This window comes from Pholis gunnellus (genome assembly GCF_910591455.1).
Source record: "Pholis gunnellus genome assembly, chromosome: 7".
NCBI lineage: Eukaryota > Metazoa > Chordata > Actinopteri > Perciformes > Pholidae > Pholis > Pholis gunnellus.
In genome coordinates this window covers 25,460,598-25,486,071 of record NC_136533.1, presented here as the reverse complement: position 1 = coordinate 25,486,071, position 25,474 = coordinate 25,460,598, and the positions used below count along the sequence as shown (strand labels likewise).

The window sequence follows — 25,474 nt, the reverse complement described above, 5'->3', positions numbered from 1 at the left end:
AGAAGTCCTTCTCGATTCATGGACGCCAGTGAAGACAATCGAGCCTCCCCAGTTGTATTTCTTGAATGCGTTTTAATGTGTTTGAGGCTGAAAATGTCCGCTCGACAGAGGCAGCAGATATTGGGATTGTCACCGCCCAGCTAACAGCTCTGACACGTCAAAGAATACGCCCAACATGTCAAACTAAAGATCTGATTGGTTGAAGACTATGACAATCAACAATATCGTATTGACGGACCACCACTGATGTACATACAGTATGTCATATGGGTGAATACTTTTCATTCAGGCAAATGCAGCAGGGACCTCTAGCAACTCCAATACAAACAGCATTTAAGATCCAAGACACAGCAGCAGCTCTGCTGTTGGGCAGCTCTGTGAAACACACTCAGCTTTGATGACTCTCCATACCTCGGCTTTGTTCTGCTCGGTGTCCGCGGGCTCTTGTGGCGGTGTATTGGTGTGTGTCTCCTCCATGCTGACCAGCTTCAGTTTGAGGTAGGACACCTCGTCCATCAGGTCCAGCTTCTGAGACTCCAGAGAGGTCCTGCTCATCAGCTCCTGGGAAACACATACATACATGCTTTGAACGCAACACTTGAGCTTTGACAAACCACACCTAAAGAAATGTCAAACACACACACACACACACACACACACACACTAATATCGGAGATCAATGCATTGAGAAGCCATCAGCCTGCTACTCCACTCAGGACAATGTTGTTCCCACACTAGCAGAGCATGCTAGGCCGGGGGTCCAGACCCTGCAAAGCTAAATATACACACTCACACAGACGAGGTGGGGCTCTATTAATACAGCTCTGTGCCTCTTTGGTATGGGAGAGAGAAAAACTAAATGTGTGAGAGAGACAGGCTGCTGAACTTGAAGACGTGTGTGTTTCCTCTGACTCAAACAAAACACACATCTCTTTGTCAACTGTCTGTTGCTTTCGTTTCCTCATCTAATCCCACTTCCTCTTCTCTTAACTCAAATTTAAGTGGCATTGGATTGTTGTTTGATAAACTAGGTCCAGTTGGTGCAGAACGCTTATAATCCATCCTTGTCAGGAATCATTTTATACCAAACACTACTGATTCCATTCAACTAAAGCAGATACATAAACACTCTTCCTCTATCATTTTCTCCTAAAAGCTGATTAAAAGAAAAGAGATTCTGCTTCCAACAGTTTTACAAGCATCTGTGTTGAAACAAGTGACATTATTAAGTAGATTGTTCCTCTTGCATCTGGTGATTTGATCAAGTGGTTGGATGTAACATATTTCAAGAAAATAAATTGATTTATTCAGAGGGATGTAACTTTACACAGCTTACAGTACTATTGAGCAATAGCATTTTGAGATGATTTGTGAGAACGAGTAGAACTAAAATCGACTTTCTATTTTAGGTTTCCCTCATGCTGACAATTTATTATGCAAACCCTAAAAGGAACGAATGGGAAAAATGACTATTATTTGTGTTTTAGTCTGTAATAGACCAGGAGATAATCTCTGGGTCTGAAGAGTTCATTCATTCTCTCCATCAGGGGGCGACTCCTCTGGTTGTATAGCAGTCTATGAGAAAATGACTCTAATTTATTACCTCAGTAAACATTGTAAACATGAGTTTATGGTCTCAATATCTAGTTTCAAGTCTTCTTCAATACAGCATGATGTTCATTTAGTAAATGATGGTCCATTTAGAGTCAAACAGACCATAAAGCAGGGGATGCTTTAGGGCGGGGCTACTGTGATTGACAGGTGAAAGTGTTGTCGTCTTACAACTTTAACCCTTTCACAATGTATTTTTACTTTATCAAAGTTAATTGTAACATTAAGTCATCTAAAAGTGTCCAGTGTCGAGAGCGCCACCCTCTACTGTCACTTCTGGCTGCAAAAAAACAAAATGGTGATAGCCAAAATTCCAATGTGGAGACTTCAAAACCAACAGTACACAAACCGATGGATGCCATCACAGGGACTGTCGTCTACCTCTTATATACAGTCTATATATAATAGCCACAGACTGACTTCTCATGTGTGCATGTTCAACCAAAACAACGTATACTTTATAAAATCTAACAATGACATGTAAGTGATCAAATAAATTGGACTAGTGTTCTTTCACTGGAGTCAGACCAGTTCTCCCTGTTGAGCAGTTTTTAGAGCATTTCCATGTTACAGAAAGACAAATTTAAGTCTATTAAAGACATTTTCATTCTAACTGAATAAGTTTGTTTTGAAGACTTTGAACACTGCTAATGAGGATTCTACAACTAAAGAAAACAACAGAGTTTAGGGACATGACAGATTCATTAGAACAGACCAATTACCTTTTCTGAACGAAAAGGCCACACGTGATGGCCTTAATATACTGTAACACTCCACTAATCAAGAATAAGAGTGAACAGCCATGCCAGCGGCTCTATGAGGCTGTACGTAGACACAGCGCCTTGAGTTACATGCTAACGTCAGCATGCTAACATGCTCACAGTGACAATCATGCTGGTGTTTAACATGGTCAGTGTCTTGGTTTAGCATGTCAGCATGCTAACATTTGCTATTTAGCACTGAATACAAAGTACGGTTAAGACTGATGGGAATGTTAGGACACATTTAAATTTTAACCTGATGATAAAAAGTCAATGAATCATCAAAGTTATTACAATTCATCCTGAGGAGACCATGAATGTCTGCACCAAATTGTATAGCAATCCATTGAATAGTTGTCAAGACATTTCCCTAAATAAATAAAAAATCAGCATCATGGTGGCGCTGGAGGAGGATCACAAACATCGTTAAGATACATCCTCTGGGCACCATGAATGTCTATGAAAAAACTCATGGGAATCCATCCTATGGTTGCTGAGATATTTCCATAAAAATACCATTTAATATGTGTACTTGAACTAATACATGTTCTAGGTCCTTAAACTTTTCGTTTCCCTCTGAAGGACGAGTGGATGATACATTAAACACAGAGACCACAGAGAGATACCCACCGTCCAAATGGAAAGATCACATGGTAAACAAATTGTGTCAACACCACAGCCACAGACAGACAGCTAAAACCCCATAATCACTCCAGCCCAGCACCACACACACACACACACACACACACACACACACACACACAAACACGCACAAAGTCTTAGGTCATGGCAGCTGACTCTCAGTTTGAAATCTAACACCAGTGTCACTTACTGCAGGATAAGCTGCAGTCTTTCGAGGTAATTTATCAGAACTTGTGGTCATGGCCCACAGCTCAGCTGCCTGACATCTGCCTCTCTTTGATTATGAGAAGCAACACGTGACACATTATCATCCTCTCCACAGCTTTTATAGATCTCTTTACTCATCGGCACAACACAACACAGCACAACTTAGATCTTGACCACAGTTCTTAATATCTGAAGAATGTCACTTCAAAATGAAATATCCACAATATGAAAGAAGTCTTAGAGAATGACTGAAACGATGTGATCTCCACGTAGGTATTATAACTATGTGTAGGCTATTATATTCCCCATTCATACATTAATGCCATGGCATTAACATATTTGAAAACATTATCTGGATAAAGACAAACATGCTAATGCAGTGTATGTGAGATTGGAATGTGATGGGATTAGAGCACATTTGGAGGTGGTCATAGTCACATTGTGATTGGCTCTCAGACTGGTGGGAGTGCAATCTGTACAGTGACCACAAGAAGATCTGCCCCTCCCTGCTAGCTTAACCAAGTCCCTGTTTGAAGCTGTGCAGCAGGTTTATCGGAGAGCGGTGAGATTATTTAACATGGCACAACATGAAAGATGATTGTTAGAACAAATCTATGTTCAACAGCAACCAAATGTCCTCGTTGTTCTGCTGCCTTTCCAACACATTCTCACTCCGTTTAGCGCCTCACACTGCACACTCACGCATGACAACTATGACCTGGCAACAGTCACCCTCTGCTGCATATCTGCTGTAGATGCACTGCTTTATTACTGCTCCGTGCAATATGGTCCGTCTGCAGCCTTTAGCAGCTCAGGCCACGCCCCCTTTGGCTATATTAGGGTTAAGGTGAAAAGATAAGGTTAGCATGAAGTGCTACAGGCTGCAGCCGGAACCTTCTCGCACCAAACTGAAACCACAGGTGAACCATCACCACAATGATGTCTACTATGATGCACAGTGTGGACTATTCTATGAAGCACATGACTCATGGTGAAGTGAGTGAAAATAGAAAACGGTTGGCATCGATGAAAGGTAAATATGATGCATGCATTGATACTTGATGCTATGATGATGAATTCTAGTGATTGATGAAGAGTCAATGGATACATCAAAGATAATGACCCTTCACTGAAGCTTTGTGTGTGTGTGTGTGTGTGTGTGTGTGTGTGTTGTTAAGAACATAACTGTAAACCGAGTTCACAGAAATGTCTAAATATGACTGTATGACTACATGTGTGGGTGGATCCCCTCTAGCATGAGAATGCTGTGTGTGTGTGAGTGTATGTATGTGTGTGTGTGTGTGTGTGTGTGTGTGCTGACTAAGGACTATTTCTTACTAGATTAGCTGGAGTTCCCACAGTGAGCAGCAGCCCTGTGGGACTGACGCGTGATGTTACATGGCTTTCTTTCTCTCTCCCACAAACACACACTAAAGGAAGAACCAGTGACACAGATGGCGGACATGCTGCTGCAGACATGCTGCACCTTTTAAATCCTGCAAACTGTCTGATTACATGTTGAGGAGATTTAGGAGGAACAAAAAAAAAGGACACAAACCCAGAGCCACGACAACCGTTACCTTTCTCCACATTCACCTTCACCTTCATCTCCCTCAGCAAACATCTCGTATCACGTCAGCTGTTTGATGCGCTGACATCAGGACAGCATTACACACACACACACACACACACACACACACACACACACACACACACACACACACACACACACACACACACACACACACACACACACACACACACACACACACACACACACACACACACACACACCTGACAGAAAAACAGAGAAGAGAACTCCCCTCCTCAAAAAAACTAATTTTGATTCCTGCAGAGATTTTAGAACTGATCTTGGTCAGTGCAGACAGTACACATGAGAATTATAAAAGCTAGCTGGATAAAGATGAGTTAAGGACCCGGCCCTAGAGGGCTGAAGCGACGAGGAGAGGACAAAGAGCTTGTTGATGGGTCAAACAGAGAGCTGATTCTGTGATACACAGAGCTGTGGTCTCCTTGTTTGCCTCATTACTGGCGTCAAGTCAAAACGCTTAGCAGGACCAACTTGAGACATTCAGGGTTTCACACTTCTTTATACTGGCAGTTTAGTGTACCTGCAGTCCAGTGGAACCACCAAGGCGAGGTAACCCTGAGTTACCGAGAGTCAATGGATAGTATGAGTGTATGAGTGTATAAGTCTGAGCAGCAGAGCTGTCCACAGTTCTTTACCAAAGAGGTCACCTTCAGACTGGGTTTGTTTTGAGAGTAAACTTGGGCTATTGTGGTAACCGTTAAAGAGCCAGTGGAATGAGCAGCTTTGTTCTCGTTAGTGTTGAACCCACCACGCAACTGTCTGGTGGATTGGATTGGTTACCATTCAACATTTTAGAATTGACCCAGAAGGTCCCAACGCTTCATCAACCAGCTGAACGGTCAACGACACGACTGGCTGTGTGTCATGATCGTCTGTCTTTCAGTTTGAGCAGTTCCATGGTAAATGGACTTGCATTTGTATAGTCTTCCGACCACTCAAAGCGCTTTATGTTGTATTTTACCCACGCGTGCTCACGCATGCGCACAACATCTTTTGTGACACATATATGATCTTTAACATATTAAACATCTTCAGATATCATATGTGTGACTGCCTCACCTGTTGCAGCATCTCCTCTGTAGAGGCCAGTTTCTTCCGGTGCTCCTCCAGACAGCTCTCTAGGTCTCTGATCTTCTCTCCCTGGGCCTCCACCTGGTCGGTCAGGACGCTCACCTACAGTGATGGGTGACACAGCATTCTCTATTAGAAAACCATACTGAGACAGAGCTGAATTGACCGGGTGCAGAAAAAGATGCTGTTACAGAAACTATTATAGAACTATTATATAGAAATATTGAGGAAATATTGGAATATATACACATATTCGCACAGAAACTAACGAGACACACATTTATGTCGTGGCAATGAAAACACCACCTACTTAAGATTCATGAACACAAATCTAAACGGATCTTCATACCAACATCACCTGGTCTCTTCCTTCACTCCACACACTAACACATTCATCCTGGCCAACCTCTACTCCACAACAACACACATTTACTCAGGACCGTGTTTTATTACATTTACTAATATCCAAGAAAACACACTCACCTCCTGCCACACACACACACACACACACACACACACACACACACACACACACACACACACACACACTGACAGGAGCTGATTCTCTGTCACTTCAGCTTATCTGACGGCTTGCCCTGCAGCTCTCACAGCACACAGGCAGCACAGAACCTCCAGCAAAGTTACAGAGGTGTGTAGATGTAGACAGTGGTCCACAAACAAGTGAGTAAATGAAGGAACACGTTTGTGAATGAGTCACATCTAAGATCCTGTGTGTGTTTAGCACCTACAACATGTATTTGACTGTTACCCGACGGAGGTACTGTATAATCTATCAGCTATATCCTATTGTTTAAGGGTGTAGTGCCACAAAGCAACTAGAAGATGATAGGACTGTATAAAGTCCTACTGTTGAAGAAAAAGACTCTTACCTCGTCTGTGCCCCGCTGCTGAGCTACACACACACAAACACAGAGTGTGTATATGCTAACACTCAGACAACACCTCACACAATCAGAGTCCTGAAGGAGAGGCAGGTGAAGGGGAAGTAAAGCAAAGAACCTGTCGACAGCCAGTTAAATCAGGAGAACTTCCGTCACCTCGAGTGTCAACCAATCACAGCTGGGCCAAGACGCACAATGTGTAACAAGTAGGTGTGTGAGTGAGAAATGTGACGGCTTCATGAACCAGAGCCACCTAGGAGGGTGGTGCATTAAAAAAGATCCAGTCACATGACCTGAGACAGTAGAAAACAAACATACAGCCAGGTGAGCAGAGCCTGAGGTCATTTCATTACAGGTCTGTAAAGTCACCCAAGGAAGTATTGCAGTATTTATATATTTAGCAGTATTACAAACTGGGAGACATTCTGGAAAAAAGGCTATATTACAGTTTTTCTCCATTTTATACACAAAAAAGAACTCATGCACACAATTGAAGCTTGAAGCTACCAACTAAAGGACTCCTGCACTTCTCCATGGTTTTCACCCAGGATGACACCTGAATGATTGGAGCAGTGAAAGTCACAGCTATTAAAGTGATCTCAGAGCAGTGAGAGCCTGCTGACATCATATAGAGCAGACATATACAATCTTCTGCTTTACCGCGGAGCACTGATGTTGATGGTTACTGTAAAAGCCGTCAGTAAACACATGCTCAGACGGTCTGAAGGTGTCTGGACATGTTTGCTATGAAATATCTAGTCGTGTTCTAGGATTATAGACTAGGAACTAAGATGTTTTCCTCTGTGGCATCAATCCCTCTTGACTCATTTACTTCAAATACTCACGTCTCAATAAAAACAACTGAACTAGAATTACAATTATGATGCTCTTTGATTGTGGGAGGACCACAGAAGTCCCACTGACTCCAATGCAGATGCAGACAGATGTGTTCTGGCAGACTGACAGGAAATGAGGGGGGAGGACATGCAGCAGATGGTCCCAGCTGGAATCTAACCGGCGTTTTCATGGTGCACATTTAAGACCGGACATTCTCCTAACAAACTGGTGAAAGGTGTTGGTTGTGCAGACTCTCTCAGTGGTAGACAGGTACAGTACTGACCTGTAGCACCAGAGACTCCTTGTCTCCTTCTAGGCGGAGCAGTCGTTCTTGGTAGGTTTCATTGTTGACTGGAGAACACAGGTCCACCTGGATGAGACACAGAAACAATGAGGCTGTGCTCTTCATTCATGGAGATGAGTTCACCTAAACCTTTGTCAGAGAAACAAGTCCTTATATGTATGTTTACTCACAGCATGGATCATGATTTCTCAAGATGAAAGCCACACATTCAACAAATGAAATGTAATCATTACTGTAAATAAAGCAAACCAAATTAAGTAAAAAGAAAAGATGAAATGTAGATTCCAGCTTGTAAAACACTATAAGATGAACACTTATACAGGGAAGGGACCTGTTTTCATAGGGAGCTGTGCTGTCACACAGTTCCCTAAATGACTGAGGAGTCTGTCAGCTCCTGGATCACACATGGAAGATAAAGTGACGAAGAGTGACAGTACTATGGATGTATGCTGCGCATAGACTGTATGTTGTACAGGATTGGAGAGCTGCTGCTGTTGCTGCTGAAATACAGATTGTTCACAAAGCACATGATGAAGACTTATGAAATATCATGTGTCTTGTCCAGAATTAGCACAGTAATAAAAGGCCCCATTATTCTGAAGCTTGTGTTATGAGTTTCACAGGACCGTATCATTCCCATCTCAGCGAATGGAGTGTCAGGCTCCGTCTAGAAATAGAAATGCTTTATGTATTTACGCATCACAAAAAGAGAGCTTTTCTTTGCTCTTTTGCTGTTTTTGTAGGCCGGAACTGTAAAGGTTATGACAGAATGATGAGTTCCACACCTCAGGAAATAAACACTCCACTGACTAGCAGAACTATTGTAAATGAGGTAGTCAGTAGAGTCTAAAGAGTCACATTATGTCCAGGGTCGCTGCCTCCTGGACTCTTCAGCCTGCTGCTGCTGCTGGTGAACTGAGAGAGAGGAAAACATTATTATCCAGCTATGAAGCCTGGACCTGATCAGATAATGTTTCTGCTTCTCACAGCGTCAGAGCAGAGGAGAAGCTCAACAGATCCAGATGGATTACAAATATCTTTTGACATTAAAGCTGCTAAATTCTAAATTCAGAGCATTTCTATTGCCTCCACACGGCTCTCAACATGGTGACGGCTAGAAGCACTAACATGCACTCACATGCACTAATATGCACTAAATGGTAAATTACAAAACACACTTCATCCTCTGCTCAGGTAGATATTACTCCTCCATATCTTCACATAGATGATAGATGTTTAACATCAATTCATCTTTACCACCACAAATTTGAGGCATTACCATTGACACCAGCTACACTGCAATGATTTGATGTATTGCTTTTTGAAACAAACAAACAGTATTTACACAAAGCAATTAATAACTGTTGCAAAGGATAACTATAATGTATCTGAAGAATATCCAATCAGTCTCAGCCTTTTGATGAATCATCCCATAACGGAAATTTAGCAAGCAGCTGTCAGCATAAAACCCAGTGCACACTATGGCCAGCACCAAACAGCACACAGAGAAGTCAGTGGAGCACTTAGTAGCTAAATAGCCATGTGTATATTCATCATAAACACGACTGCTAATGTTTCTTGTTGACCCTAAGTGGCTGAGAGCACTGGTGGACGGATTTATGGGCAACACAGATTTTAGGAAATACTAGTAACTAGTACTAGCTGGTGTGAAATGGCAGTTACTTGTATTTTAATAGTAATGTTTATAGTACTGAATACATTAATATCTTACATTCTGCATTCCACCCACAGCTGTCTAAACTGTGGCCAAAACACACTGCCTTAAATACTTGGCCAGTCCAGTAGAGGATGCAGAGGCCTTCCTGCTATCATCAAGATGACCCAGTTTTAAGAGGAGACGGTAAACATTTGCATCTTAGGGGCTGAAAATCTTATCTGATGCTGCCTACAGAACTCGTAAAAATCTACTTTGCACATAAGGAGTGCAACAGTTAGCATCCTGGTATGATTTTAAGTAACATATTACAAGTAAAAGAAAAGGCAGAGCACAGATGATCTCTCTGAGTGTCTACAAACACACACTGTAATCTAAATTTACAGTGGATTTTCAACGGCATCTTGTTATCACAGGAGCAACATTAAACCAGATCAAACTCGTTTTAGTGTTGAATGTTAGTCCATTGTGGTCCATTGTCTTAGCTTCATTTCTTCACCTAACGTAATCAGCTCATCACATAGTCTGTTGATTTAAACTGTATGGTATTGTTTTGTTAGCTTTTTGTAAAGACTTGCACTGATATGTTAAAATATGTGAGGCACATGCAAACCCACAGCTGCACACCCAAAGCTTCTTCTAAGTGTGTTTATCCTGGATGTCATAGAACTTTACAGAAGTTCATTGTTTTTCTAAAGTTTTTATTTTGTTTGTGTTACAGTCACTCGTCATCAGAGATTGAGGAAACCAGCCAGACTCTGCAGTCAAGTCCTCTTTCAAGGTGTTCTCTCTCTTTATTGTTTTCATTCATGTGAGTTCATGCAGTTCAAATAACTATAACAAGCTCGACTGTGATGCAGTTCTATTACACTGTTCTTAATACTATTTTAATTCAGTGTTTCACTCTTAATGTTATTTTCACTGTGTTTCACTGTTGATGCTATTTTAATTCAGTGTCTGAGGTTATGCTCATGAGTTCAGTTAAGCTGGTCATTAAAGATTTTATGATTTTTTTTATGATTTCTAAACATGCAGTATATTGTGAGTTTTGTGATGTAATACAAATGTCCCTTTATTGGTTGTCGTGAGAACATATATTAAACTGCAACAAGTATGTATTGAATGTCTATTGTGATTATTTTAGTATTGATGTGTATTACCCTTTGTAAATAAACGGTAACATTCTGGCATATACTGTAAAATCACGGTAGAACCCAGTTATCATACTATCACATACCATAATCCAGTATACGGTAAAATACAGTAACATTTTATTATGGTAGCTGCACCGTAAAAAAAACAGTAAATTACTGGCATCCCTGCTGCCAGTAATTTACCGTTAATTTACGGTGACATTTTTTCGAGTGTTGATGATCTGTGTCACTATCAACAGACTGCAAACTAAACTGTTTCGGTGTGCAGGGCTGTTACAGAGTACTGGATGACCTTTGGTTGGTCAGGAAGTATTTAACTGTACCGTGATCACAGATACTCCACAGACTGCAGAGAGGCAGGGACATGTCAGAGGTGACACAGCACTTAAAGGGGCTGATAGAGGAAACCAGGCCAGTCCAGTACTATCAGTCTGTCATCGCCAGAGAGAGAACCAGGATCATAGCTCATTTTGATTCCTGCAGCAGAGCAAATATTAACGGTTGTATGTAAGAGGAGAGACAGTAGGTGATGGAATATAACTGAAATGTCACAATAATTACTATATGGACATATTGTACACATATGGACATGACCTAATCATTTTCGACTCCGCTCCGGTGTGGGAGCATTCTGGGTTGTTGTTGTTGCTTTTATCAAAGTTATAGCTAATAGTTGTTACGATGCACGTTTTCTTAACACCATTGAGAAACTGTTAAGTAATGAATGACTCACTATATCCCTGTGCAAAATGTTCTTTAAGTAATATTTATGTAAATGTTATTTAAGTAAATTTTTTGTTAACGGAGCCCAGTTATTTATTGTTTTGTGTGTGTGGTTTCATTTCATTTACATTTTAATTATTTGGAATATTTTACATTTTATAAAGTAGTACTAGTGCCAGGCCTAGGAGGAAGTCACTGTGAAGCCAGTGAGCTGTGCAGAGTGTTAACAGTGAGTGGGTGGGACATGCAGTATATGATCCCAGTGTCTAGGAATGCATGACAACATCCAGGACAGCGCCTACTGTCAATGATTCACAAACAAGCTCCATATGACCGTCACTTCACTGTAAATATACAGTAATATTATGTACTAGAACTAGAGCTGGTTACTACTGACACTGGTTAAACTGGTTACTTTAAAGTGGTGCGCATTAGTGGGATCTGGTTTTCATTGTTTTTCATTTACTGGATCTGCAGATCTCCACTGATAGTGTTGAACATGCTGCTGTTACCATTAGCAATAAAAAGCACAGTAACTGGGCCTTCTCCTTGACAAACCGCTGCACTCTCACACTGTGCTCCAGAACGCTTCCCTGAAGAGATGAACAACAGCTTGGTGTGATTTCTATTTGTCTAGTTGGAGTTCCAGAATATTCATTTGAACCCAGAACAGAGGGAACAAGTAAACTATTCATTGCAGTGGACATCATTGTTCCATGTGACGTTGCATACACTTGCTATGTTGTAATATATCTATACTAGAAAATATTTTGAACAACACAGCAATATTGATTTCAATCATGTCGCTCATCCCTACAGCACGTGATCAAACAAACAGGCCCATAGGGGCTCGTCCACTAATCAGAAGATTGATGGTTCAATCCCTGGCTCCTTCAAACTACATGTCCAAGTGTCCTTGGCACTGTGCCATCAGTGTGTGAGTGTTTGAAAGCTGACATGTAGTGTACAGCGCTTTGAGTGGTCTGAAGACTAGAAAGGTACTTTATAAAAACAGATATATTAACCCCAGGCCTACAGAAGGCCATGGGTTTACACACACACACACACACACACACACACACACACACCAGAAGTGTCACAGGACAACATATCTTACAGATTAAAGACGAACAGTGAACAATGATTGTCTTAACCAGCTTCACTCTGTGGCTGCTGAGTCAGTACATTGAATCAGAAACACAGCAGAAGGAGCTGGAGACAGCAGGACATCTGCACTGCATCGGTCACATATCGTAATAGGGTCCAAATATGGACGCACATTGTGTTACTTATTACATTACCAACTGAAGATTAACAATTAAAGAGACAAAGAGTGCCACCTGCAGTCATTTTAACAGATTAGCACAAAAGTAGTCCAGCGTTTCATCCTTATGTGAATACACATTGGGTAACTTCATAGGGCAAGCTACACAGGCAAGCATTAGGTTAATGTGAAGCTGCTGTTCTTTAGGAAACAACACTTATCTGAACATAACCAAAATGACTGCATGATGAATTTAATGTTTACACACGTGTGTGTGTGTGTGTGTGTGTGTGTGTGTGTGTGTGTGTGTGTGTGTGTGTGTGTGTGTGTGTGTGTGAGAACATTGCTTATATGTTAAAGGTCACTTCAAATGTCACTGAATCATGCTAACAAAAATTGATTTTAAAAATATATCAGCATAGATTTTGGGTCTAAAACATACATATTTCACGCCCAATGTAAAGATTGTGACAAAATGACACACACAGGAGTTATATTATCAACAACCATCAGCTTACACTGCAAGACAACAGAAACCAGCTCAAACTCAAGAAAACACATGGAGAGCCTCTCTCTGACGGACTCGTTAATAACAGTCAGCTGAATGCTGCTCATCTGATAACACATTCCTCCACACACACACACACACACACACACACACACACACACACACACACACACACACACACACACACACACACACACACACACACACACACACACACACACACACACACACACACACACACACCACAACAAGTTTAGATGCAGCCTAAATGACATCAAAAGTGAGTGTGTTGCTGGGGAACAACACACTAAGAGCAGGACAATAAGATGCAGCAGAGCTGGAAGTACAACCCTGTCTTTTCCTTATAAATACTGGAACCTTCCTCAACGGAGGGAATGTGATAAGAGGAAGTAAAGAAAAAAAAAGGTGAGATGAAGCCAAATGAAACATCGGCACTCACCTTTTTGAACCAGGAGAAGTGTCTGTGGAAGTCAATGGGAGTCTCCATGTTCCCAGCCCATTGCTGCCCTGCCTGTTTCCTCTGTGTGTGTGTGTAACAAAATGAGGGGATTCTTCATGGAAGTGTGTGTGACTGTGCTGCTCACAGCTGTGGAGGAGGGCGTTTTACAACCTCTGCTTCTGAGTGGGACGCCCCCCCCCCCCCCCCCTCCTTCCTTTCTGTTTCTCTCTCTCCAAACTGTGCTCCCTCACTCTCCCTCTGATCTCTGCTTTCAGACACTCGCTCCTCCTCTCTTTCTCTGTTCTGGTTGGAGTTGTTGCTTGCTTTTCCTTCCCTTCTCCTTCTTCACCTCCAGTCACTTCTCTCTCTCTCTCCCACCTACTCTCTCTCTTACCCCTCTCTCTCCTACTCTCTCTTTTGTTTTCTACTTCTGTCACCCTGCAGAGGACAGTTTTTCTTCTTTCTCTAGCTGTCACCAGTCTTGGTCCATGTTCTCCACACGTGAACAAAGCAGGCTGTAATGTGTGTACTTGTGATCATGGACTTGTGCTTTGGTGTGTGTGTGTTTGTATGTCTGTTTGTAAGTTGGAGTTGTGTTGTTGTTGTGTACCTCTGAGTCTGATGAGTTAAACATTCCACATCTGCAGAGGTGCAGAAAACATCAACAAAAGGATCCTGTATCTAATGCTGAGAAGTTAACAGTTCAAAACTGGGTGAGGGAAACAAGGCTGCTGTTGAAGGCGTGAGGATGTGGTGGATTGGGTGAAATTTGAGACCAGATGCTGTCTATCTTTCCAATAAACGTAGCAGTGGATGTCTGTGTCATTACGAGTATCAGGGCCAGGCATAAGGGACAATATGAGTGAAGGAAGAATAAAGGCCACAATGTAAAAATGTCTTATATTAGTAGATTTGTAGAATGTTTAGAATAACTAAGGCTAGTTGTTTAATTCTCAAATGTTCAAGGTTTATTATCAACATTTTAATGACTTTATTCTCAAAATGCAAAAAAGAAAAGGTCTTTTATTTTTTTTTTATTCCTCGCACTAATAGTGAAAGTTTGACCTCATCTCTCTACTCAGGGCGTCATCACTCACTTTGTCTTTATAGTTGTTTACTATGTTCACTATGTCAATGTTCAACATGTCAACCTTTAAAGGTACATACTTAGAGCTTTGGAACATTTTTAAAACCGCAATGAATATATTTATTTCAATGACTCTCTCATCAGAAAACAAATGATGATCTATCACTGTTGTGTTTACAGCTGGCTGTGCTGCCCAAAGTGGCCAAAACATGTGAGGCTGTCTGAGACAGTGTAGCCAGCAGAAAGACTACAGTTTGGAGTGCTCCCATAATCACCGCTTCACATGAGCATGAGCAGCAAGAGATACACTGATAAAAGCCATCCTCCCTCTCCGCTGTTTCTCTGTGCTACTATGAAAAAACATGCAGTACAGTCCTGTCTGTTTCTGTCGACGGATAAACACGCACATTCTCTTAGACCAGGGTCAGGAAAGCTACAAACTGTGGACTCAGTAAGGAGCACAGGAACATGTGAAGACATGCTGTCTCTGGGTCAGCGATAATGAGCAGCGGTCACAGGATGTCACAACTTCCTGCCAATAATGCTTTGTGATGCTGCTTCCTGTGTGTCCCTCACAGTACATGTGTGTGTTAGACTAGTATCCCCTGGACAGACGTGTCTTTGATCCTGCTCCTCTGAGGACCATCTTAGCTGCCTCCATAATCTGCTGTTGAACTCCACAGGCCACATGAACAGTTTTTACAGGAGCTGCTCTCCACTGAAGAACCAGTCCCATAGAAACTGTTTACAGAGGATTGTGGATTACCATAGTAATGGGGACATACTGTTGACTTTTCAGTGCTGTAGAGCCTAACAGCACTCTCTACAACTGTAGCAACTCTACAGCACTGGCTAATTTGCCATAACCACAACCATACCGTAGAAAACAATGTCATTCTGTACAATACCTGTTTGTCTGAAGACAGGGTTGAATGAGGCTTTTAATTGTTGTAAAACTCAAACTTTATTAAAACTGGACGCGGTGGTGTGATGAACTGGTCTCTTTTTGGGGAGGGAGGGGGTTAAATTTTTAAGATTTCAATTTGTAAAAATGAAAACCACCGAGCCTCTATCACAGATGGTTGAATAAGACACATCTGAAATGCATTTAAGAGATTACAGTGTGTAAGTTAAACTGAAATATTGCTTCAAGGGAAATGGCTGATGGCCTCTGGACATCAACTGATCCTCTCTTCTCTATGTGACAAAATAAAGGATGGGATTAATAAAGACGACACCATCAGGTCACACAAAAGGAACTTTAGAGAACACCTGGAACTGAACTGAAGGGAGGAGTGAATAAGAGAAGGAGAGAGAAGGGGAGAGAGAACTGGAGGACTCAAAGTAAGAAACAAAGAAAGAAAGAAAAGAGGGAGGGCTGGCTAGTGACTGTGTGCAACATGTGAGACATCTGCTGTCGAAACAATGAGGAGCTCAAAACGCTGCTGAACTGGATCCAAGACCCACTTTCCCTTTCAGAGTGTGTAACAGTGCAGTCTGAGCAGGAAACAGCAGCCTCTGCAGGACAACACTCAGCAATACACGACTGCACAGAACAACTGTATACAGAGAATTCAGCAGAAAACACAGGAGACAAACAGAAGAAAGACATTCTGAAACATGTAATATATAATATATAGCAAAGATATTAAATCAATCCAGTCACAGTGTTTAAACATGGCTACAAATTATTATTTGACCATGTTGGAGCAGTTTGAGCTTATTTCAACAGTCCTGATCAATGCAATCCTCTCACCAAAGCCTTGAGAGTGATCCACTACAAACTACGCACTACAAACTACGCACTACAAACTACGCACTACAGACTACGCACTACAGACTACGCACTACAAACTACGCACTACAAACTACGCACTACAGACTACGCACTACAAACTACGCACTATAAACTACGCACTACATACTACGCACTACAAACTACGCACTATAAACTACGCACTACAGACTATGCACTACAAACTACGCACTATAAACTACGCACTATAGACTACGCACTACAAACTACGCACTACATACTACGCACTACAGACTACGCACTACAGACTACGCACTACAGACTACGCACTACAGACTACGCACTACAGACTACGCACTACAGACTACGCACTACAGACTACGCACTACAGACTACGCACTATAGACTACGCACTACAAACTACGCACTACAGACTACGCACTATAAACTACGCACTACAAACTACGCACTACAGACTACGCACTACAAACTACGCACTACAGACTACGCACTACAAACTACGCACTACAGACTACGCACTACAAACTACGCACTACAGACTACGCACTACAGACTACGCACTACAGACTACGCACTACAAACTACGCACTACAGACTACGCACTACAAACTATGCACTATAGACTACGCACTACAAACTACGCACTACAGACTACGCACTACAGACTACGCACTACAAACTACGCACTACAGACTACGCACTACAAACTACGCACTACAGACTACGCACTACAGACTACGCACTACAGACTACGCACTACGCACTACAGACTACGCACTACAGACTACGCACTACAAACTATGCACTACAGACTACGCACTACAAACTATGCACTATAGACTACGCACTATAGACTACGCACTACAAACTACGCACTACAGACTATAAACTATAAACTACGCACTACACACTATACAATAAACACTATTCACTATACACTCTGCACTATACAATAAACAATATACACTATACATTCACAAACACACCTCTGTCAGAGAGTAGGGAGGGTGTCTAAACATGCAGAGTAGCAATGAGAGGGGAGAAAAAAAAAGAGAGAGTCCCACTTGTGCCGACAGGGTTTTGAAGTCACTGTGACTGGAACATAATTGTGTGACAGACGGAGGGTGTGAGGGACGCAGCTCAGCGCAGGAAGTTGATCATAGTCCAGTTGTAATAGTGTCTCTGAGGACAACTTAATGGAACCCGTCCCAAAGCTCTCCCTTGTTCCTTTATCTCCTTCTTCAGTGTAAAAACACTGCAGTAAACGGCACAGTGAAGCAGATGTACTGACAACATAGTGACTGTTGACATGCCAGAATCAATCAGAGCATTTTACCTGGAATAACATAAAGAATCACTTAAAGCTGGGCTACAGAGGTTACAATAATAACCGTGTTATGTTGTGTGTAATTGAATGAACGCACAAAGACCATACTGGCACACTCTATTATCACTTCACCAGCTATCTGTGCTAACGGAGAGGTGCAGGGGGTTTTAGAGCTTCGTCACAGAAAACAGCTACCTTCTGCTGGACAAACAGCTCGATGACAACAGTGAAAGTGAACCCAGAGAGTTGAAAACCCAAAGAATGAGCTGGAAGACGTTGAAAGGCTCCACAGACTGAGGGGAATGTGAGGGTCCGTCATCATTGAACCAGTCTATGAAGAGCATGCAACAGTCTGAAGCTCCAGTTTCAGTTGTTCTGTAGAGCTTGTAATAACTCAACATAGACACAGCTGGAACGGTCCCTTGCTGATTGATTTGCTTCATTACATACAACATCATTTATATAAACTAATGCACATAAACAGAGCAGCATAGAGCCGAATGGTTCACACCATAGAATGTAACCTCAGAGGGACACAAAGAAAATATAGCTAGTTATGAAAGCAGATCTGTTTGTGATCCTGAGCCAGCAGCTGCTAAATAAACCTGACCTTTAAAAAATAAGAGGGCACTATAAACATAATTATTTCAACATAAAACAGCTGCCTGTGTTGCTGATCATGTTGCACATCTGACTCTACTTTTCAAAGACTGTCCACTTCCAAAACCTCACAATGCATATACTTATATAACGTGTGTGAGTGAAGCCAACGACATGTACACTGAGCCTACCGTGCAGCTCCTGACCCAGCTGTGTCATCTCTAAGGGCAGCGCTTCTCCACAAATTCAAAGAGTCATGAGCAGCTCGGTAAAGCCTCTGGCCATTGACACAGACATATTCAAACTAAAAGGGTTAGAAGCCGTATTTGTATAGCTCAGTATTGGTGTGGCTCTATGGGTGGATGGTCACTTCGGTCCCAGCTGAAATATCTCAACAACAACAACAACCGAGATGTTCAAACGTGTAGCTTTGAGTGAGATGTCTTCACAGCTAGTGGATGACCACTCCATTGAGAACAGACATTGGTGTTCCCCTCAGGATGGATTTGAATAACTGTGGTGATCCTCTGAAATATCAATCCGTCCAATAATTTGATATAAGTGGTTAATTATTGCATGCTAACTCACTTAACTACAGTGGTGAACAGAATAAATGTTATCCCTACTAGGAATCAGCATGTTAGCATTGAACTCCTATTTTAATCAGTCTACACAGGCCTTGTTCTACCCATGCTTTATGCACTTTAACACATATTTTTACACTTCCAGGGTGTTTATTCTGTTTTATATGTGCAACTACAGTCATTGTGTGTTCCGCTCTGAGCACTGCCAATATGAAGCTCGGCTCTCTCTCTCTCTCTTTCTGCCTGTTGTTGAGTTTCACTGTTGTAATAAAATGTAATTTCATAAACAATACAGACACTGTGTGGTTTTCTCTGCACAACTGGACAGCTTAACACAAAAATACTTAGTAACCTAGCAACATTATGCATTTATTAGGTTTATGAGGCATGACTTTAGGGTTTCCCACCGTGTTTTAAACAGCTGACATCAGAAGATTCTAAGATCTTTGTGAAATATGATATTAGCCTCATTAAGCTTCATAGAAAGAGAGCAGTGGTGCCACATCACGCAGCTTAGGCTACATATTTAAAGAGTTAGCCGGCATTTTAAATAGTCATTTAATAACTTTTTGATATTATATATTGATAACGACATTAGATGTGTCAGGACTACAAACACATGCAATCTCTGGAGGCGTTGAGTAAACTTCTCCAAGAGAACCGTAGTTCTCTGAGACTGAGAACATGATCTACAACGACAGAAAACAAAACAAAATGCTTCGTGGGAAAAAGGAAACTAATAAAAAAAATGAATGGACAGCAGCTATTTCATCAAACCAACAAAAAGCAGCAAACAGTCCACTCAGACAGTCCACCATGCTGAAATAATGTTACACACTGGAATCAAATTCTGTTGGACTGCTTGAAAAGAACAAAACCACTCCATCAACACTGTAAGAAGATGTGGTACAGAGACAGTCAGTGAGTCATTTCCAGTTGACGAGGCTGCAGAAAACAGACTACGAATAAGACAACATGTCATGTTAAGATGGAAGTTCATTTAAAGCATAGCACACAATGTACTCACAGTTCCACTCTGGAGCCAGTCTATGAGGGTCTGTGCTGTTTCTGAAGGTAATTGAGCTCTGAGGCCGTGCCTCTCGTCCTGGTTGGGTTGGAGCTCCAGGGCAAGTTTGAGGTCCTCAGCCAACTGAACGACCTGCAGAGGAGCAGCGCTGACGGGAGAAGCCGGGTCATACATGCTGTTAGAGAACTCCACCGCTGCTGCTTTTGAACCTGGAGAGCGTGTAGAAAGATTATTAATACCAATATTCAAAACTGAAACATGACTGCAACACAAGTGTATTAGCAGCATGCATCTTGGAAAGCTAAGAGTCCAAAAACAGCACATAATGAGAGCAACCTATGCTTGAATATCTCTATGCAGCCTCTGTACAACAGAGCCTCGGAGTAAGAGAAGAAGTGAAAGATATAAATCAAAGGAAGCATAAGGAAAAAGGTTATCACTGTACACTTGACATAGTCCAAGGAAATACTATTTACCCATGACCTGATGGGAAGGATACATGATATGAACATTCTTCACTCTTACATTATATTCAAATATAACTTTAGGCATGAGTGTATACTAGAGCTGAAACGATGGATTGATTAGTTGTCAATTATTAAATTAATTTAAGTCATTTTTGAAAGAAAAAAAGACGGAAAAAAGATAAATGTGAATATTTTCTGCTTTCTTAATTTGTCGGTGATGGTGAACTGAATATCTTCTTTGGATAACACCGATTTTTCAACATCTTCGGACATTTTATAGACCAAATAACTCAAAATCAACAGATTAATCACCAATGAAAATAATCGTCCGTTGCAGAGTATAAAATATGAATACAGAATCAAACACATTCATCTCACCATCCATCCACGCAGTGTCTGTGGGCCACAGCACACATTATTCACACACTGTCAACTCAGTGTAGATACACACTACATCACCTCCACAAGCACAGGTTTAATAACTACAGTAGCAGCACAAGTTATCATTCATTGATATTGTTCAGGTGTGGAGATCTGTTGTACATTTCTGACACAATACTGTGATTACTTTATTATTTGTTACACTGGGAGGTCAACCGTGCTGACAATTGTCTACAATAACAAAGTTAAGGTATCCTTATGTAAATGGTAAATGGAATGTACTTGTTTCGTTCTTTTCTAGTCTCTTGACCACTCAAAGCACTTTAACACTACATGTCATCATTCACCCATTCATACACTGATGACAGTGTCACCTGCCCATCAGGACTCTAACTAACATTCATACAACATTCACACACCGTAGGCACAGCCTATGTGAGCAACTTGGGGTTCAGTGTCTTGCCCAAGAACACATCAACATGAGAGAGCAGAGCCGGGGATCGAATCACCGATCCTCTGGTTGAAGGACGACCCTGCTCTGCCGAGTCACAGTCACCGCACACTAGTGCACCCCACTAATCTCAGACGCATTTTCAGCTATTTAAATCTGGATTAAGGCTATGTTTTGTCTCTGATCATTTGCACAACTCATGAAGTGTGGTGTTGTTTTCCATATTAAAGTCAGTTTTGCTATGATCCCTGGCAGCTCACTCTTCTGAAGCCCCCTCTGAAATGGGGGGAGTGGTCACATTGCAGTCACACAACAGTAGATGGTAGTATTATTTCAATGAGATCAACAACAATACCAGTATCAGTCATTAACCAGTGGAGTGCGTCCACTAGTATTCCCACCAGGTCCTTAACCAGAGAGAGAAAAACTGTTGATCATGGAAAGCCATAAAACAAGCATATCTAAATGCTGTTGATAAGTGTCTCTAATTTCCTTGTCAGTGATTGGCTGATGTTATCACAAATGGGATTGTTAATGTATTTCTATTTGTGGTCACTGAGAGCCGGAAAAACAAACTCAGAGCACTCAATGAGGTCAGCGTGTTTGGGGCAAACAGCAGCAATGAGCTTCAGATTTGACAGTAATCGCTGTGAACCCTCTTCGTTCACTTGAGTTCCACAGGAGAAGGTGGGACAGTAAGTTGATTCTGAACTTTGTCATTTTGAGGAATTCACAGTAACCCAAAGTCCCATTCTCTGTCTCTCTACGTTCTCTTGGTTGAAAAGCTAACTTGCTCTGCTCCTTTATTTCCCCACATACCATCAGTGGACCACATTCAACATGTACCCCTCCATTAGTTAAATCTGCAGCAAACGTGACCCTAGCTACACTAAAGAAAGCACACACACATGAGTACAACACACACAATCACACATGTTACCACAGAAAATGAGTCACTGTTTTATCACTTATTAACTAGGGTTGATTAGGCTCAACAAGTTATAGAGCTCCTTATTTAAAAAACATACAGCCTTATAAATATGCATATCGACAAAACTGAAGAAAAGACTACAGCTAAGCCCCAATTCCATTCTCCATATGAATTATGATTTCGTACATAGGTTGTCACTAAAGAACATATGCCCGTCAACTCACATCCTTAAATCCTTGGATTTTGGAGTGTGACACTATCCCACAATTCAACATACAAAATAAGCTGTCATTACGTTTTGATGTTGTTTCAGGTGAGAAGGTAACTATTTAGATTCCCAATATGTGATCACTGTTTAACTCACTCTCTGGATGAAGTCATATTTATAAATGATGCTCATATGTCCTCCTCCCAGTCACTGATGGATGTGGTACTGTGTAACCATCCAATCACTTCAGTGGCACTGCTGAATGTTTTTAAATACCATTCACTGTTTACCTCGCCACTAACGCTAAACCACAGGACAAACACAATTTGATCAATGACGTAAAAATGGCCTGAAATCCCAAATGAGGGATTAATAACTTTGTAGTGTCTCTTGTAGATAGGTCCTCTATGAGGAGATACAAACGTACCGAAGCATCAGTACACCTGCTAGTCGGACTCAGCAGACAAATGCACATTTGTCGGTGTTTTAGTAACTACTTGCTCTGCCAGAAGGGTGGACACAAGTCCACACAGAGAGGAGAAATGTACAGATATCAGTTCATCTAGAGAGAGACCTAATCCAACCTGTCTGTCTGCTAGATATCAGATGGCTAACTAGCTATCCAGCTAGCCAAATTAGATTTGTATCATCATTGTTTCGTTATACACCATGGTTAAACATGCAGTGAGAGTAATTACAAAAGCACGCTCTCACACAGCCAGCAGCTTCTCACAGCTCCAAATATGTTGCTAATTATCCAATTTGCAACTGGTGTATGATGTGTCATCATAGTTGACTACACAAGGTTGTTCACACCCTCGTCTTTATCTGAGAGGAACCATGTGTGGTGGAAGCAGAATTTAAGAAGAACAGGGAACAAGATAGCAGAGTGCTGGTACCTTTTGTACTGACTTTTGTTTGTGAGGCTTATTGTTACATCTTTATCTTTTATACTGTTTAGGCTAGGGTGAATTTTAAACTCTGATCCTCCTATTTACTTCTAGATACTTGGCATATTAATGCGTTCCACTGATCAACAATTGCAAGGCTTCCATTGTGAGGCAGTTACAGCTTCCTGGAAGCAAGCGAGGAACGTCCGCAACTACTGACTGGTGTGTGTAAAAATGGGTTTGAATGCAGAACTTTTCCAGCATTGTTTCTTCAGTGAAAGAGAAAACAACTACAGTGAGCTGATCAGATGAAGACGTGCACACACCATTAAAGCATCAAGACTCCAAGACGATGTGGGGTCCAGGAACAAATCACTGGCATATGTATATATATATATATACCTTTCTGGGCAGACATTACAACTCATACTTAACACTGACCTGCCCCTGCAATTTTCCACAGTATTTTTTAAGACAAATTGATTTTCAAGCAAGGTGTCCAGATGAACACACGTTTTTCATTTTACTGTAAAAAAGCGCTGGTTGCTTCCTGAACCCCCACGATACAGGAGTGGATAGATAGAGTATTTTACATTTATGTTATGGAAAGGATGACTTTTTCCCTTTGTCTTCAGAAAAGGGTATTCATTCAACTGTGGAACAAGTGGGTGAGATATGTAAATCCCTTACAGATAGATTCAACCTCTATTCCACTCTTTCTCAAGTCCCCCTCTGTCTGACATCTTCCATTGTTTGTGTACACTCTGCCTCTCCCAAAATGTACAAAGGTACCCAATTTTGAAAAATTGTGAGCGGCATATATTGAATATTGCTCCTTTGCTGATGTATGTTTTGTAATCTAAGCCACTGTCAAAAAATAAAGAATAAAAAAAAAAAAACATTAAGACTCCACCGTGTCAGCATGGTAGGGGACAATATTTACTGGCATTCTTTACTAATCCCTCTGGGGGAAGTCTATACTTTGTAAGAAAAAACAGTGACGTTTTGTTAAGTTTGGCGAAGTTCTAGCCCCACACCATCTCTAAGCCACCATGTTCTCAACACCACATATGTGCACTTAATCATCCATACTACTGAAGTGGAAGGAAAACCAGTGAGCTCAAACTGCTTTGAGGAATCAGTCAGTTGTATGGTAAAGAACATTTCTGAAATATTCCTAAGTGCACAAACTGGTAACAGTTAGGTTCTCAAAGCAAAACCATAATAGTCATAAAGTGTAAGCAGCATCATTATATAGTAAGTCATTGGAACATACTGTGTTGTAAGTGACTACGAGCCTCTCCAGTGACACATTCAGCTGCTTCTTAAAGCAAACCAGACAAAATTGATCATTGATCAACTGACCAACCAAATGACGGTGTAATTTGCAGAGCACTGTGCTCTCTGATGGAAAGAAAAGCATCTTTGTGTACAGATATTAGTTGCTGGGATACTCATTCTGATTGTAGAGAATCGACCCACAGCATCTCACTCAAGATACGACAACCAGTATAGACAATTTATCAAGAAGAAAAACGCATTTTTCAGAAACTCTAATGTCAGAAAGATTTGACTGAGCTATTACCTGCAATGATGTCATCCATCTGCTCCAGCGCAGCCTCCAGCATATGACTGGCCTCCGTTTCCATGGTGATGGCGGGAAGCATCAGCTCTCAGGTATTCTGTACAAAAAAAACATTAGATTTAACAGTAACTTAGCACTGTCTTTTAAAATGCTGTAAAGTAGACTATGAAAAGAATGCTACCATTTCATAGAGGAATGTGAGAGAAGACCTCAGAAACAGAACCATGACAGGTTTACACTAGAGAGGACCTCAGAAACAGAACCATGACAGGTTTACACTAGAGAGGACCTCAGAAACAGAACCATGACAGGTTTACACTAGAGAAGACCTCAGAAACAGTACCATGACAGGTTTACACTAGAGAAGACCTCAGAAACAGAACCATGACAGGTTTACACTAGAGAAGACCTCAGAAACAGAACCATGA

At 41.4% G+C, this 25,474-nt stretch overlaps 1 protein-coding gene across 3 annotated transcripts in view; it reads right to left on the bottom strand.

The window, feature by feature from the left end:
• ppfibp2b (PPFIA binding protein 2b) overlaps positions 1-25,474 on the bottom strand; it is an 81,389-nt gene that overhangs the window by 26,187 nt on the left and 29,728 nt on the right. For all 3 annotated transcript variants that reach the window (XM_079162372.1, XM_079162370.1, XM_079162371.1), the window contains exons 2-6: positions 25,047-25,143; positions 20,134-20,342; positions 7,927-8,013; positions 5,893-6,006; positions 412-561 (exon numbers count right to left, since the gene is read on the bottom strand). In XM_079162372.1, coding sequence (XP_079018498.1) covers positions 412-561; positions 5,893-6,006; positions 7,927-8,013; positions 20,134-20,342; positions 25,047-25,128 — 642 coding nt within the window. In that variant the 5' untranslated portion in view covers positions 25,129-25,143. The remainder of the gene's footprint in view (positions 1-411; positions 562-5,892; positions 6,007-7,926; positions 8,014-20,133; positions 20,343-25,046; positions 25,144-25,474) is intronic.